At 38.0% G+C, this 16,361-nt stretch overlaps 2 protein-coding genes across 3 annotated transcripts; one reads left to right on the top strand and one right to left on the bottom strand.

Moving 5' to 3' along the window:
- The first annotated feature begins 1,420 nt into the window (after positions 1–1,420).
- Positions 1,421–9,668, top strand: asah1b (N-acylsphingosine amidohydrolase (acid ceramidase) 1b). The gene is made up of 14 exons (XM_041786361.1): positions 1,421–1,573; positions 1,684–1,730; positions 4,479–4,569; positions 4,642–4,728; positions 4,836–4,914; positions 5,010–5,084; positions 5,166–5,211; positions 5,311–5,455; positions 5,704–5,758; positions 5,849–5,930; positions 7,149–7,280; positions 8,509–8,632; positions 8,804–8,860; positions 8,944–9,668. Exons 1-14 carry the CDS (start codon positions 1,505–1,507, stop codon positions 9,031–9,033), a joined length of 1,179 nt encoding a protein of 392 aa, XP_041642295.1. The 5' UTR covers positions 1,421–1,504; the 3' UTR covers positions 9,034–9,668.
- Positions 9,669–11,049: 1,381 nt separating this feature from the next.
- LOC121508528 lies at positions 11,050–15,982 on the bottom strand. Of its 2 annotated transcripts, none has more exons than XM_041785451.1 (7): positions 15,435–15,980; positions 14,880–15,007; positions 14,659–14,772; positions 14,461–14,572; positions 12,206–12,339; positions 12,048–12,111; positions 11,050–11,968 (listed from the first exon to the last, which is right to left on the bottom strand). In XM_041785451.1, exons 1-7 carry the CDS (start codon positions 15,757–15,759, stop codon positions 11,916–11,918), a joined length of 930 nt encoding a protein of 309 aa, XP_041641385.1. In that variant the 5' UTR covers positions 15,760–15,980; the 3' UTR covers positions 11,050–11,915. The 2 variants fall into 2 exon arrangements, 1 of the variants encoding a protein (XP_041641385.1); XR_005991804.1 differs by lacking the exon at positions 11,050–11,968 and adding an exon at positions 13,667–13,703 and having other exon boundaries at positions 15,435–15,982.
- Positions 15,983–16,361: the final 379 nt, after the last annotated feature.

The following is a 16,361-nucleotide window of genomic DNA, read 5'->3' as shown; positions in this document are numbered from 1 at the left end:
GTAAATCACATAGTAATTTATTTGGCTGTTCAGATTTTTTTGTGTCAATAAAACTTTTTGGCTTTGTCTTTTGGTTCTCAAATGTCATAAGATTTTTTTAGCTTGTCATAAATATTTTCTCTGAAAAAAATGCAGAAGACTTTCTCTAGAGCTAAAGAAAGCAAAATATTTACACAATATTAAACTTGAGCACAATACTCTAACTTTTTCCACCTCTGTTAACTATACATTAGCAAATAGTGAGGGAAATATTCCCTATTACACCCCACAACAGCTGTATTTCACTTTATTATAAAGGTCTGACTTTACCTGAAAAACACGGCTGGAGATTTATATTCTCATTTTGTTATTGTCAGTATAGAAAGCCCAGATTTATTTGCAAGAAATCATCATGACAACACAACAGACCTCTGTCAAGTGTGGTTTAAACATCAATACAAGATCAGTAACAAATACAACTGAACAATTTTGAAAAATATTTTGGATCATATTGCAAATTCAGTATGAGGGGGGTGATCATTTTTGTCATTCTTGTTTTGAGTAGGGAAAAAGTATACAAAATTAAGGAAAGTAGGATTTTTGCCAAGTATTCCCCCCAAAAAATTTCATTTGAATTCTTGCATGGTGTGCAAAGCTAACATCTCTGCTACAAAAATGTATTTTGACACATTTCGGGAAAAGAAATATTGCACCTCCTGCATTTTGAAAATTGCAGAAGGCCGTATTGCGATTTGATCTGAATTGATTAATGTCCCAACCTTAGTAGCTGTCAGTACATAAAGAAAACTTCAAATTAAATACTTTTACTTTTACTGTAGTATGCCTACATTAATGAACCCATACGTTTCCTTTTCTCAAGTAAGTTTTAACACAAATAACTACTTTTACTTCAGTACAGTTGTCTTGTACCCTTTCCATCTCTGGTTGTGGAATAGAAATCTTCTCCACATCTGAAATATGGCTTTATTTATTTTCGTACATAATGTTCAATTAGATTGTCATGTCAAAAACAGAGGAGGGAAAGTAATTCTGCAGAGTAATAGAAATGGATAATCCCATATTTGAGGTTGACCATCGAGGGGAAACTACTAGAAAAATGTATTCGGTTGTATTTTGTGTTCACACTCAGGTGCTGAAGAGGGAATTAATAGACACTGACCACGAGTGGTAATGTTATTTATTTTCACTTCCGTGTGGGAAAAACCATTGGCGTCGATGTGGAGGGGTGTTGAACATCACGCCGCTAGCGTTTTTGTCACGCGCTTTCACTTTCATGACCAAGAAAAACAAATTTTGATCTTTTATTTAAATTTCTATCAAAGACAATGAATTACTGTCGTCTAATAGACCTTAAAACGTTTAAATTTGCGTTATAAATAATCGCCCCCCCTCCACCCCTTGTACCTTGTATCTGTGTCACGAGATAAACAGATGCAGCTTCCGCAGTAAACTTCATGCTCAAACCTCCGCACAATAGGGGACAAGTTGGGTAAAATCTCTCAAAATGGGCCACTGTGTTTTCTTAACTTTAGCGGCATTATTTTCCTTAGCATCGACACAGTTTGTACCGCCGGTGAGTGACATCTTTGAGTAGTTATCCTGCTGTTTCACACGTTATTTTAGAAGAATTCGTGTTTCGGCACTAAAGTCATAGAATCATCTATTTTACCTTCTTATTTACAGTATACAGAAGACTGCAGGGCTGAGATGTACCCGCCAAAGGGTCCCACGTAAGTAACATTAGGCGATTACTGGTGTCTTTGTTGTCAGCTAACTTGTTTGGTAACGTATGTGCTTTGTAACTGAACTGTGTCACCTTCACTCACCTCGTAAATATCCAAATTCACAACATTTACAGGTAGAAAAACCAAACTAGGGCGAAAATTTAAAGGGCATGGTCGTTAAATCAAGTACCATGAAGACCTTGGTGAAGAAAGACAAAATGTTTGTTTAGGTTTCATGAACTTAATTTGAATGAACATTTGGGCATTCAATAAATTATATTTAACTTTTCACTTTCTATATCATTAAAACTCTGCTTTGCTACTTCAGATTTACTATCGCAGTAATTCTGACTTATTTAGGTTTTGCTGATTCTTAAGTGCTGAACCAAATCTAAATCCACAAGATGTTGACCATTTTATCATTGTTGAATTAATATGTTGTGGATTTAATAGTCAGTGGTGCAATTAAATGGTTCAAGCTGGTCAAACATTAAAATGTTAGACTTTTTTCCTTCCCACTCCTGTAAGGAAGAGAATAGAAGACAGCAGCTTTGGCTCATGAGGAAATACATGCTATATAACAAAAAATGAATCTAAAAAATCAGTACTTAGTTCAGTTTAAACCAGTAATGATTAACAGTCTAAGCACTGTGGACTTCAGGCCAGCATTGCTGCAACATAAGGCTTAAATAGGGGCATGTAAGTTGAAGGTGTGTATGTTTACTAAGCAGTCAGGATTCATAGAAAAAGAGCTGTCGGAGTTTGACCCATATTGGTTAATGTATATAGGTGTATCTCTTACTTACAGTGATAAAAATGTGCAGAAATGTGATCTAAAATAGAGAACACTTCAATCAGGGATTATTTGTAGTCTCATGTTTCATTTCTGTGAACAAAAAATCAGCGGTTCTTTTGTCATTACATGAGAGACACATTTTAGTTTGTTTTTGAAATATTTTCTTGATTCTTTTTCACATTTGTGGGCATCTTTTTGTTTTATTTTGTAAAATGATTGCCTACTTACACCAGTTTATCATTGTATTATATCCAGTCTGATATGTCCAACTGCACTTGAAAGCAACACACTTTCATAAGCGCCTGTGTGATGACACTGACACTATATTGAGGAAATGAAACAGGGCTTCATTTCTCTGTTAGTATACTGTTGACTGCTTTAATGTTTCAGTTAGCTGCTTAGTCTGGAGATCGTCGATAAATTATTTTTAAAAATATGATGGCGCTATCATCAAATTGCCTGTTGGTTTTATCGTTGCTCTCAGTGGCAACGATTATAATTTGAAATTTAGATTTTTTTTTTCTATTTCTTTATTTTTGGAATAGAAAGCAAAATAATGACATAAACAAATCACATGACATCCAACCACAAAAAGGGGAAGGAGGGGTTGTCAAACACTGGTACAGATCATCATCATCATCATTATCACTCTCTTACATACACAAGTATACTTGCATAATTTGGGAACAATCAGATTATTATTCCATTATGTCATTTCCTCTGATAATAGTCCACAATGCATCTAGTTTACCAGTACCACTGAGAGTTAAGGCCACACTCTCCATTGACAGCAAGTCTAAGAAGCCCTTGAGCCAGTTATGTATGTATGTATGTAATGTATCTATAATTTTAAAAACCCTGAAATGTCACATCTACATAAGTATTCAGACCCTTTGCAAAAACACATGATACAGCTCTGGTGATTCCCATTTCTCTCGTTCTTTGCTGAGAGGTTTCTACATTTTAAATGGAGTTGACTTGTGGTAAATTAAATCAACTGGATATGATTTGGAAAGGCACACACACCTCTCTATAGAGGACCTCACAGCTGATGATGTATATCAGAGCAAAAACCAAGCCAGAGGAACTGTCTGCAGAGCTCAGAGACAAGATTGATACAAGGCACAGATCTCCTACAAAAACATCTGTTGCACTGAAGGTTCCCAAGAGCACAATGGCCTCCACAGTTGTTAAATGGAAGAATTTCGACACAACACAGAAGGGCCCTAGGAGGAGAGGTGACCAAGAACCTGACTGAGCTCCAGAGAACCTCTGTGGCGATGGGACGAAGTTCCAAAAGGACAACCATCACTGCAGCCCTCCACCGATCTGGGATGCAAATCACATGAAAGCTCATCCGTTCTATAGAGAGGCATGTGCCTCTCCAAGTCACATCCAATTAATTTAATCTACCACAGGTGGAATCAAATCAAGGTGTAGAAACATCCCAGCAACGATCAAGAGAAACAAGTGGAATCTGAGCTAAATTTCAAGTGTTTTTGCAAAGGTTCTGAATGCTTATGTAAAGGTGATATTTCTATTTCTCATTCTAAAAAAATTGCAAACATTTTTAGAATTCAGTTTTCTCTTTGTCATGATAGGGTATTGAGCTTAGATTATTGAGAATAAAAATGTAGTTTTTTGACTATAGCATCAGGCTACAATGTAAAAAAAGATTAATAATTGGAGGGAGTGTGAATACTTTCTGAATTGACTGTATAGTAGAGATGGTAACATTAACATCTAATAACATTAATAGATCCTGGTTTGATTCCTTTAAAGACAATGAAGAGGTTGTTCTGATGCATGACTAATTTTGGGAAATTGATCCACAAAAAAATAAATAAATCTTTAGTTTTTTACAACATTAGATTGAATAATAGAATCGTGTCAGATTGTTAGATGTCAACATTTATAATGTTTTGCCTCAGGAGTTTAACAGTTTATCTTCTGTTCAGGTTCAGAGGAGGTGTCAGCTGGTACACTGTGGACCTGGACCTGCCGCCCAGTAAGAGATGGGCAGCTGTCATTTCTGACAAGAAAACAGAAGTAAGAACACTGAAATATTTAAAACTTCTTACACTAAATTCCCCTTTAAACACATAATCTCTCTCTCTTCAGCTGGTTAGCATGGTGCAGGCCATTAAAGACTTGGCGGATGACTTTGTGCCCAGTGGCAGGTTGATAGAGCTGGTGGACATCACACTAGTAAGTGTAATTTCATTCTCTCTGCATCAGGTTTTCTTTAAAATGTTGGACACATTTTACCGTCACAAAGGGCTTTACTATTAAATTTTCTTTGCAATATTTTGCAGCCTTTGATGGCAGTTACACTCCCAGAACCTTTTGGTGAAGAAATGAAAGGAATTGCAGAAGTTTCAGGGATTCCTCTAGGTGAAAAAAAACTCAACTCAAGTAAGAAATTTAAAAATCTGAATGCACCTCTGCACATTTTTAAAAACTTGTTTTCCTTGATTTTTGTTATCCAGGTGAAATCGTCTTGTTCAACATCTTCTATGAGGTATTCACAGTTTGCACATCGATTGTTGCAGAAGACAGTAAGGGTAAGTCATAGTCCTAAATCAAATATATGAATTAACCTAAAATAATTAGAATGGCACTGAAGCATGTCTCCTCTTTAATAGGTAACCTCATTCATGGCAGAAATCTTGACTTTGGCCTGTTTATGGGGTAAGAATCACTAAAAATCACCTGTCTTAAAAATCACCTGTCTGTGACTCAGATCATGTAAAGTAACTTTTCATGAGAAAAACATTTTCTCCTTCACAGCTGGGATGTGAAAAACAAGTCATGGATCATTAGTGAGAAGCTGAAGCCTCTGGTGGTCAACCTCGACTTCAAGAGAAATAACCAGACGGTCTTCAAATCGACTAACTTTGCAGGATATGTCGGCATGCTGACTGGCATCAAGCCTGTAAGTCATTTAAAGTTATTTAACTGAAGATTCACCAAGCTAAGCACATTAGGGATGGCTGCTGAGGCACGGAGACTCCATGCTAATTTTTGGATGTACTCCAGATAACTCTGCTCTTTATGAACAAAAGCAAAGTTTAACCATTAAGGTAACATATACAGGCATACGTAATATAGTAGTGTAATGATTGCAACAGATTTGTGAGTTCAAATTAGGTTGTTACTGAAAGAATTTTATTTTCATCACAGCACGTTTTCACTCTGACCATGAACGAGCGCTTCAGCCTCGATGGTGGATACATCGGTGAGTGACGAGCTGTTTTACTTTGCACTTAAGAGATACAGAAAGGTCTGTTTTTAACTAGTTTTCATCACCCTGATTTTTCACTTTCAGGAATTCTAGAGTGGATCTTTGGAAACAGAGATGGGATGTGGATGAGCTTCCTCACTCGCTCTGTCCTAGAAAAGGCAAACAGGTATTCCTTCTTAAAACTGGAAATTACTTTTAGGAGTTTCGTCCACTGGTGTTGCTCCAGAGTACTGTTTTTGTAATCAGTACTCTGTATTATTCTGCCTCATGTTAAAGCAGCAATCATATAGGTTCACATAAAAGCAGCACAGGCTGGATGATGATATGATGCACTATTTTTTATATAGTCAGTAACACTCTTATTTGTCTGCATGACATTGTATTCAAATACATTTACTGTAATATGGATTTGGTCCCCTTTTGCAGCTTTAGCAACCTTCACTCTTCTTGTAAGGCTTTGCACAAGATTTTTGAGTGTTTCTTCAGGAATTTGTGCCCGTTCATTCTGTAGAGCATTTATGAGGTCAGGCACTGATGTTGCATGAGAAGGCCTGGCTCACAATCTTTATTCCAGTTCGTCTTAAAGGTGCTCGATGGGGTTAAGGGTCAGGGCTCTGACCCACAAAACCATGTCTTTATTGTCCCTGCTTTGTGCACTGGGACACAGTCATGCAGGAATAGAAAAGGGGCCTTCCCCAAACTGTTGTCACAAAGTTGGAAGCATAGCATTGTCCAAAATGTCTTGGTATGCTGACGCATTAAGAGTGCCCTTTATTTGAGATGAGGGGCCTAGAGTTGTTGCTATGGAAATGATACATTGTCTTCTTGATTGACAGCAGCGAGAAGATCTTGTTGCAAGCAGTTATAAGTTTCATCTCATTGTGATGTATGTATGAATCTGGGTTTTCAACTGGGCTTTAAGGAATAGGGTGACTCAAGTTATCTTCAAGTATTAAATAAAAGTAGAATAGTGAAAGCTCCACTCTAAATTTTCAAAATAACATGGTGCAATTGCTTTCAAAGCAAGTATAAGTAGATTGCTTTTTAAAAATTAAGCAATTATAATGCTTAACATGAGACATACAACCATACTGAGAAAAGACGAGAAACACCATCATGGCTAAACAGGCAAACAGGATTAAAAAAATAGAAGCTAGAAGAAATAGGCTAAATCTAAATGAAACAAGTAATTTCAATTTGATATAAGGCATGGTAAACAGTCAAGTTTTAGTCCAAGAGTTTAAAGAACAGTGTTGAAGCAGATTTATTTGTTCTGCTTGATTAAATTTTGATTCAGATTCGTGGTGCATTAAAACGGAGTGCTTCCTCTGGGTTTTAAACCGCAGTTGTACAGTCCAAACAATGACTCTCTCCTTGTATCCAGCTACGAGGAAGCCAAAAATCGTCTGGCTCAGACCAAGCTGCTGGCTCCGGCTTACTTCATCCTCGGAGGAAACAGCACAGGCCAAGGCTGCATCATCACTCGGTCCAGACTGCTCAGTCTGGATGTCTTGGAGTAAGTATTCTGACTTTTTCTGCACTTTTTTACAGCTTTCAATGCCAACTAAACAGTATGTTTGCCATTTTGATTTCAGAGATTTCTGTGGCCATATATTCACAACTTAATCACTGCTTTGCAAGTAGTCCTTTGTAAATAAACACAGTAAAACATTGATTTGTTTGTCACTGTTGGAGCTGCTCAAACTAACTATGTAGCATTGGGTACATTTTTTGTATGCTGCTATTTGGTTACTGAAGATATATTGGAAATCACACATCTTTCACAGTCTGATGCTTGGTTTCAACTTCAGCACATCATATTGGCCGTGTTTAAAGATACCTAAATATATTGGTTGCTGCCATGTGATTGACATATCGTCAAATCATGAACGTGAGCATAGATCAGTCTAGAGCTGCTGAATGTCCGTTTAGAACTAAAGAGATTGAAAACCTTTTCTGCTCAGAGCTGCAGTCAGATCTCTGCACCTGTGTGTTTGTGTACCTTGTTTGTCAACTCATTCCAGGCTGACATGACAGGAACGGTAAACCTCCACTGGGATTTTCAAAGTAAAAGCAACATGTAAAGTTGCTTTGGTGTTTTACTTTAATTTCTACTTGATGTAAATGACTTTAAAACATCTGATTATAAGGGATATCATGTGATCTCTATCTCCTTCTACATCTTGTTCTCTGCTCCAAAATTGTTGTTGTGAATTTCCACCAGATGCATGATGGGAAATAATCTCAAAAGGAATCGTATTGTAGTCTTGTAATTAGTGACCGACAGTCTTTGCAAAATCTTAGTCTGACACTAAAAACTCCACCATTTGCCAACAAATTGTCTTTAGATGTGAGAGGGTCTCTGATGTTAGTCTTTTACTAGTTTTAGCAAAGTCGTCTGGTGTAAGGTCGGCATTACTCGCCACATCTACACCTTACTTGGCATCAGCTTTTTAGCCAAACGTGCCTTAAAGTTCTGCACAGTGCTATATTTTGTTTAAGTTTGATTTGTAGAGAAAGCAGCACTTTCATAATGTTTTTTTAATGTAGGTAGATGTGAAAGAGTCTTCATGACACAGCTTTGCTCATCAGGTGTCTATCTTTAAAAAACACATTAAAAAAACCTAAAAACCAATGACAGCTTTGGTTTCAGATCACCTGATTTAATTCACTTTCACCAGTGAGTGGCTCAACTTATCCACACATCACATGATGAGACTTTAAATTTAATTTCTTTGTTTCAGGATTGACTTGAAGCTTGGCCGGTGGTACGTCCTGGAGACAAACTACGATCACTGGAAGGACCCATTCTTCCTGGACGATCGCAGAACCCCGGCCATGAAGTGCATGGACCAGACCACACAGACAGTGAGTCACTCACCATGACTCGACACTTTCTGATAAAAGGATATGAGTGTTTTTAAGGAGAAGTAAAAGCTGGGTCATGTCAGTCATGTGGTTTAAGGTCTGAAGTTCAGCTCTGACACTTTATGTTCCTGTTTTATCAAAGTGGTAAAACATCATTGATCTTTTTTCTAGAACATCTCTCTAAAGACCATGTACGATGTGCTATCAACTAAACCAGTGCTAAACAAGGTGAGTATGCTAACAGTGTTTGCATTTGTTGATTAAAGTCAAATAAGTTCAGTGGAAAAAAAAAACTTTTTGGTGTTTTACAGTTGACTACATACACAACCCTGATGCAAGTGTCTGAGGGAAATCTGGAGTCATACATCCGTGACTGTCCAAACCCATGCATGCCCTGGTAATGCCTCAACCTTGAACCCAGATCAGTCTGTAAATGCTTACCTGCATGGAAAGCCTGTAACTGGGACAACCTCGGCTGATGTTGGAGCAAAACTTTTAAAGTTTGTTCCTTTTTCAGTGTTTGCACTGTTGCCAATCACCTAAACCAAAGTGTGGCGTTGTTAACGTGTTTGTTTTTCTGACAATTCAGGTCTGCTTAAAGCTTTGATAAAAATACTAAATCCTAGGTTTTTCTATTCTGAGGGAATTTTGTACAAAGGTGAATCAAACTTGGGTTTTCCTTCTGTGATGTTTACTGTCAACCATGAGGATGTTTAATCTGCAGGATGAGTCCTACAGTGGATCTTAGTGTGGGCCAAGGGAAATGTCTGCGTATAGGTGTTTAACTAGACAAATGTAAAATATTTCTCCATCTTCATGTCAAATTTTGCCAAGCCAGACCACACTCACCATTTTGTGCCTCCTCACTGTGACCCAGCCTGAGAGTAGATGTTTATATAACCCTAATTAAGCTGCTGACAACAGTCAAGTTAGAGGGTAAAACTGATCATTTCACACTCTGATACTGACCAATGTACCTCCTAGTTGATTTGTTTTATGTATAATAGATGTTTAATAAAAGGATTCCCAAATTTGAGGTTCTTGTAATGTGATTTTTTTTCCATGCAAGCATGTTATAACCTGACATGGGAAAGCTTCGATAGGAAACGTTTGAGAAAAGGCAGAGGCTTTGAAAAAAACTTGAAGAATGACTGGGTGAACGTTCTGTCACTTTGTAACATAATTACAAAGCTATGAATGTTTATCTTTTATACAAGTCCAGCTTTAGCAATGCAATGAGGAAAAAACAGATAATTGTGGAGAAAGGGCAGTTAATTTTCAACCTATGATAGCAAAAGTAGACCTAAGAAAAGAACATTTTTAATACTTTTGCATAAGTGGTGCGAGTTTAATGGCAAGTGGAGTAAAAGCAGTGGTTCTCAACTGGTCAAGCCATAGGACCCAACACTGCTTCCATTATTTGAAACTGCAACCCAAATTTCTGACGTTTTTAAAATTAATCAAATCAATAATGATGCAGTTTTGATCTTGGATGGAACAAACATATGCTTGAACAAGGAGACAGGCAAAACTTTAGGTTGACATGCATGCACACATTCAATTTCTTTCTTTTTTTTTTTTTTTTTATAATTTAGATTCTGGTGGATATTTTTGAGCTCTAACAAAATGAAATTATCACAGGAAAAGCAACTTTCTTGGATATATTTTCATCTAAGGCAACATGATACTTAAGGCAAGAGCTGAAGAAAACAACCAGAATTTACTCCTTGTCCAGCAAAACAATGTATATGGACATATACATCTAGTCTAGGACTTCCGTGTATGCAAGATATTTTGCTGACTTTCTTTTTTTCAGGAACCAGTTCACAACTCACTTTTGGGTCCTGACTCACCAGTTGAGAACCTTAGTGTAAAAGGATACCAGACACAGGTATATTTTAATACCAGGAATTAAGGTTGAAGCATAGATTATAAAACATGGATGAAATCTTAGTGATGTCAGTTGTGGTGTACATCATTGGTTCCCAACCTGGGGTCCGGGACTCCCCAGGGGGGTGCCAAAGATCTTAAGGGGGTGCGAGGTTTTGTCTGTTCTGACGCTGCTAAAATTATATGTGCAAATACTGATTAAAGCCACGATAAAGCACTTACTGTTTATGCAAACATCTTGTGATATGACAAGCATGCATAGGCCTTTACAGGATTTTATCAGTGAAACAATAAAAATCTATTTTAAGTTTTGACAGCATGTGTCACTTTTTCCTCCCCCTAGTGTGAATGTGCACACATGAATGATCTCATCTAAAAAGTGCAAATATAAAATTCACTCAACAGAGTAGTTTTGAGAAATGATGAGCCAGATGTCTGAAGAAAGGCCCAACACAAGAGCATTAAACAAACTCAAACAGTTCACAACATGAGATCACTCGCACACAAAACAGGTCAACACACCACCATATTTGAAAAGTCCAGTATTTCATTCTTCAAAAGTTATAATTGTATCCAACATTTTAACTACAGCATAACCAATGGAGACAACAGAACAAACAGTATACAAAAAGATATCATTACAGAGACGAGATATTAAGCATTAAGGCCAGGCAAAGACAAACAAAATATTGGAAAAAAACACAACTTAGGTCAGATTGATTCCAGAACCAAGAACAGGGCTAAGGCTTATCTGAAGAACATTTTCATTACCACAGATTCAACAAAATCTAACTGTAATAAAAAAGACAGGCCCTCCCCAGATTACAAACACTAACCTTAACATTAACAGTGATACATTTTGTCTGCTGTCTCAAATTCACATGACAGACATGACATGACATGACATGGTTTTCCAGCTGCGCTGCTCAGGAGAAGACAGCCCTCCAGAGAGTCATCAACACAGCACAGAAAATCACTGGCTGTGCTCTCCTCTCCTTAGAGGAGCTGTTCAGGTCCTGCTGCCACAGGAAGGCCCTGAGCACCCTGAAGGACTCATCCCACCCAGCACATCACCTGTTCCAGCTGCTACCCTCAGGAAGACGGTTCAGGACAATATGAACCAAAACTAACAGACTGAAAAACAGCACATATCCCAGAGCAGTTTCAATAATAAATGATAATTGCACCGAATTGAACTGCACGTGTACTGAATGAACTACAAACAATTTTGTTGTATCTTGTACAATAACAATAAATGATTCTGATTCTGACAAGCCTGTGCACCTTAAATAAGCAGAGGTACAAAAAACAATCATACATAAAGAACAGATTAAGAGAGCAAGGATAGTGTTTTTGAAAAGAGGAGACTTTACTTTATCAGTATCAATCTTTTTCAATGATGCGCTTTTGTTGAAAAATCAATGGCCACATCCATGCTGTGGATATCTAGAAAACAAAGAAAAAAGTCTTCATGACAGATAATGGACAAAATTTGAAGAAACTTTCAGGAGAAAAAACAACTCACCAACATATCCGTCTTGACTGTTTAGGTCAGCTTTGGTCTCCTGGATTTTGTTGGATGTTGTCACCTGAACGGTTATACAAAGATTAAGAAAAATGAGTCAAAGCATTCAAGACTCTGTGATTAACAGAAGATATTCTGTGCTTGACTAAAACACTGACCTCCTCCTCCATATTTTGATCAGCTGACTCCTGCAAAGACTTTTGGACGTCAGCAGGTCCAGCTTCACACTCTTCATCCTCCTCCTCCCTGCTGCTGTTGTTTGACAAAACCTGAGGCTCTGATCTGTGAGGTTCTGGAGGGAAAAAAGCACAGGGGCATATGTGTTACATTAACGTTATGGTATGCATGGTATGTGTGAGTATATCTGTGCATAAAGGTGGGAAAAAAGTTACAACAATTGATTTTTAAAGTTTATTTTAGGATTTTTTTTTTTGTTTATTTTGTTCAAATCAGTTTTGCTGCACTAATGACATTACACATTACTTTACTTTAACTTTTTTAATCAATTTATTTTGATGGCATTTACAGTGCCTACAAAAAGTATTCACCCCCTGGATGTTTTACCCTTTTATTGATTTTATAAATCAATCATGGTCAATAAAATTAGGAATTCTTTACCAAAAAAGAAAAAAACTCTTTAATGTCAATGTGAAAACAGATATCTGCAACTAAAAATATGCAATGCAAAATAAATCTCTGCATAAATATTCACCACCTTCAAGTCAGTATTTAGTGGATGCACCTTTGAACCTTGAATTAGATCATTATGCAATCACTCCATGTTGCATATGTTTATTCAATTGACATTTACTTTGTAGAAATCTGTTCCAACTTTGACATTAAAAGATTTTTTATTTGTTAAAAAGCAAAAATATATCGATCATGATTGATCTTGAGGGAAAATGTCACAGGGGGTGAGTACATTAAGGCACTGTAGAATCGGGGGGGGGGTAGAGCATCCTTTTCATTGCACACGACTAATTCAGCAGCATGCTCAACATCCAGTGGAAAAAACTCAATCTGCTCATTCAGTGGCTCTAAAGTCTTCACATCTATGTTAAAATGCCACATTTTTATGATTAAAAAATGGCGATGTGTCATTTATGAACATTTTCCACCTTTAATGTCACCCAGTATTTATATAAATACATCTTTAGGAGTCTGTCAGAGTAGCCTCTCTCATCAATCAAAGTTTGCCCACTCTTCCTTTCAAGTGTTCAAAATCTGCCCAATCACGAGGGCAGTTCCGGTGCATAGCCCTCTTCAGGAAACCCCTCAGATATTTTTTTTTTTATATCGAGATTAAGGTCTGGACTCTATATAGGTCAGTCCTAAACTTATATCATCTTCTAGTGAAGCCATTCATTAATAGATTTGGTATGCTCTGGGTTGTTGTCATGCTGAAAGGTAAAGCTCCTCTTTGTCTCCTGCTTTCTAGCAGATACCCAAAGCTTTTGTGCCAAAAACACAAATGGCATTTGAAACTTTTCATAATTCAATCCACCCTAACCATAGCCAAACAGTTCCAGTGGAGGAAAAAACAGCCTCAAAGCATGTAGCTGCTTCCATCATGTTTCACTTGTGCTCTACTATGGTGTTTTTTTCTGTGTCAAACACACCTTGGAGAATGATGGTCAAGAAGTTCAACTTTGGTCTCTGGTATGGGGAGACAAAAATATGCAACAAAAAGTTCCTTCTTTAAAACACAAGTCAACTTTTTCATTCTCGTCCAACCAGAACAAAAACAGCATTAATTGCAGACATTTTTCCAAAACATACTGTACATCCTTCAAGTCATCACAAATGGGACAGTAAAACTAAAAATGACTGTCATCCTCACATTCCCCAAGCTCATAAAACAAATAAACTCTGTCCACTGATGTGGCGTTTAACCTGCAACTAAAAGCTAAAGGTTAAGTTGCTGAGTGTACTTGTGAACCATATGATCTTTGTCTTTATGTTGAACATACTTAAAACAGGATTCTGTGCTTTAACTATTCTTTATAAGGCAATGACTTAGTTTGGTTTTGGTTTACACCATAAGACAGACCATTTTTCTCTGTGCATAAGAACCATACTACTCATAATCTCTTGAATCACAAAAGAAACCTACTTCAAAAAATAAATGATGTGCATGTGTGAAAAAGGCTTTTGTGAAGCTGTGTTTACACGCCTTGCCTTCTGTGATTCTGCACTGCAGCATTGCTGCACTGCGGCAATGCAACGTAAACTCAAACAAGTGGAAATCCAGGATTTCACTGTTGCTGATGCAATGCTTAAGTACAAAGGTGTAATGACAGCAGAGCCTCACTGCAGCACTGTTATGGAGTCTGAAAAGGGCGTTGGACTACAATGAAATCAGGCCTGTTAGAGAGGCAAACATCGGAGTGCCCCTTTAAACCATTTTACTTACTAACTGAAGATCCTTCTCCTTCCTTTTCAATCTCACTTCTCTGGCTGGTTTTCCTCCTCTTATGAAGGTAATGCTCCTGGAGAGCGGAATCCCCTCCAGCCTCTTCTTGGTCCTAGAATAAAGAGAGAGACATCAATTGACAGCACAAATTTGCAGCAGTATTTGGGCTGACATTTACATTGGAAGTACTTCACTGACCTTGCTTTTGTCAGTGTTAGTGAGGGAACTCTCCACAGAAGAAGCCTCATCCTCATGATTCCCAGCACTCCTCTGGCCACTGTTTGTCTCTTGGGTTTCATTTTGCGTTGACTTCTAAAATGTGGCACAAGTACACGGGTTAGACTTTAAAAATGGTTTGAATAATCCAAGTGAGGATCTTAAAGCCTGATTTTAACAATGACATCCAGCTCCCTCTTTACCACAGCAGATGCCTGAGTTTGGACGTCAACAGATCCAGCTATAGACTCCTCCGTTTCCATCTCATTTTCATCCTCTCCACTGCCGTAGTTTGCTAAAGATTCTTTCGAACGAAAAAAAGCGGAAACACCTGAGAGGGGAGGGGGAAGGTGAAGCGAGGTGAGAAACCTGAACAAAACTCAATGCAAACAAAAGACAAAACGTCACAGGACAGACTTACAGAGTGATAAACTTACTTTATCAATTAGCCGGTGTATCGGTTCAACAAGTTACCGTGCTAACTGGCGACTTTCCGCCGAAAGCGTCTGTGGTTGTCGTAGTTAAAGGGGCTATTAAAGTCCTCTTTTTCAGTTTTTGTTTAGTCAAATTATACTTGTCAGATATGCTTAAAACGGAAGATTACACACAATAGTATTTGCAATAGGAATCAAAGATTTAAAAAATCCGTTGTAACTATGACAACCACAGACGCATTCTTCTGGATGCCACCAGTTAGCATGGTCACTCGAAACACCAAAACACCGATTCACTTACATAGACTAACGGTTTTCACTTACATTTTTGGATGTAGCGACGAACCGTGTTTACAGACAGTGTTTTTTTGAAGTGTTTCTGAGCCCAGGCAGTTATATCCACCACAGTATCGTGTCTGTTTTGAATGCAGTGCTGTTTGAGTGCCCGAAGCTCTCGGACATCCAGTATTGGTTTTCGGCCTTGTCCCTTGCGAACAGTGATGCCTCCGGATTCTCTGAATCTTTTAATGATATTGTGCACGGTAGACGCCGACATCCCCAAATTCTTTGCAATTTCACGCTGAGGGACATTATTTTGAAATTGTTGCACTATTTTCAAGCGTAGTCTTTCACTGTGCGGTGTTCCCATTTCGACGCGTGTCCACCCCCTCCCGTTGAGCAGGGCGCTGACATATTTTGCTAGTCGGAGTTTGCGCAGTAGGGTCGGCTGGTAGAGCGTCACGCCCCTTCTTTTAGAACAACACTCACTTAACTCACTGATAAAACGCCAAAATATTCTAAAGTAGTGAGATTCTGCAGTAAAACAGATTGGGTTTTTTCTGTTTAAAGCAGACACCTAATGTTCTACAAATCTGAACGACTTCAGTGGCTCTGTTTGTTACCTCTCAGCGGATTTGTCTACACATCTGTCAATCATTACGGTTACCCCTTGCTAATCAACTAATTAGAACCAAACTCCCCTCCCCCACCACTGAGGGGGAAGGGAAGGCCTTCTGGGGACCGGTCTCATCGGGGGCCCATCGGGTGCTTCATTTAAATGCAACCGGTTTCAAAAACCTAGGCTCTGCTTTATTACATCTATAAAAGACTTTTTAAAAAAGTTAACATTGTGAAGAGGGCTATTAAACCGGTAATGCAGGATCCAAATCCTGTGCACAGGTTGGGATGGCAGAACAGAAAGGAGGAGAAAAGGAGGCAGCTAGTTGGGATATTTCACCCCAGCAAAGGCTA

The sequence above is a fragment of the Cheilinus undulatus genome, linkage group 4 (assembly GCF_018320785.1).
Source record: "Cheilinus undulatus linkage group 4, ASM1832078v1, whole genome shotgun sequence".
Classification (NCBI taxonomy): Eukaryota; Metazoa; Chordata; class Actinopteri; order Labriformes; family Labridae; genus Cheilinus; species Cheilinus undulatus.
The sequence above is the reverse complement of the archived record's forward strand: the minus strand, read 5'-3'. Positions and strand labels throughout refer to the sequence as shown.

What these genes read in the sequence shown, in the direction of transcription:
- asah1b (XM_041786361.1), top strand. Translation starts at nt 1,505, where the DNA reads ATGGGCCACTGTGTTTTCTTAACTTTAGCGGCATTATTTTCCTTAGCA. An exon ending in TTTCTGACAAGAAAACAGAA is followed by an intron (nt 4,570 to 4,641) that starts GTAAGAACACTG and finishes CTCTCTCTTCAG; the next exon opens with CTGGTTAGCATGGTGCAGGC. An exon ending in TGCTGACTGGCATCAAGCCT is followed by an intron (nt 5,456 to 5,703) that starts GTAAGTCATTTA and finishes TTTTCATCACAG; the next exon opens with CACGTTTTCACTCTGACCAT.
- LOC121508528 (XM_041785451.1), bottom strand. Translation starts at nt 15,759, where the DNA reads ATGGGAACACCGCACAGTGAAAGACTACGCTTGAAAATAGTGCAACAA. An exon ending in CTAACACTGACAAAAGCAAG is followed by an intron (nt 14,573 to 14,658) that starts GTCAGTGAAGTA and finishes TCTTTATTCTAG; the next exon opens with GACCAAGAAGAGGCTGGAGG. An exon ending in CAGTCAAGACGGATATGTTG is followed by an intron (nt 11,969 to 12,047) that starts GTGAGTTGTTTT and finishes TTTGTTTTCTAG; the next exon opens with ATATCCACAGCATGGATGTG.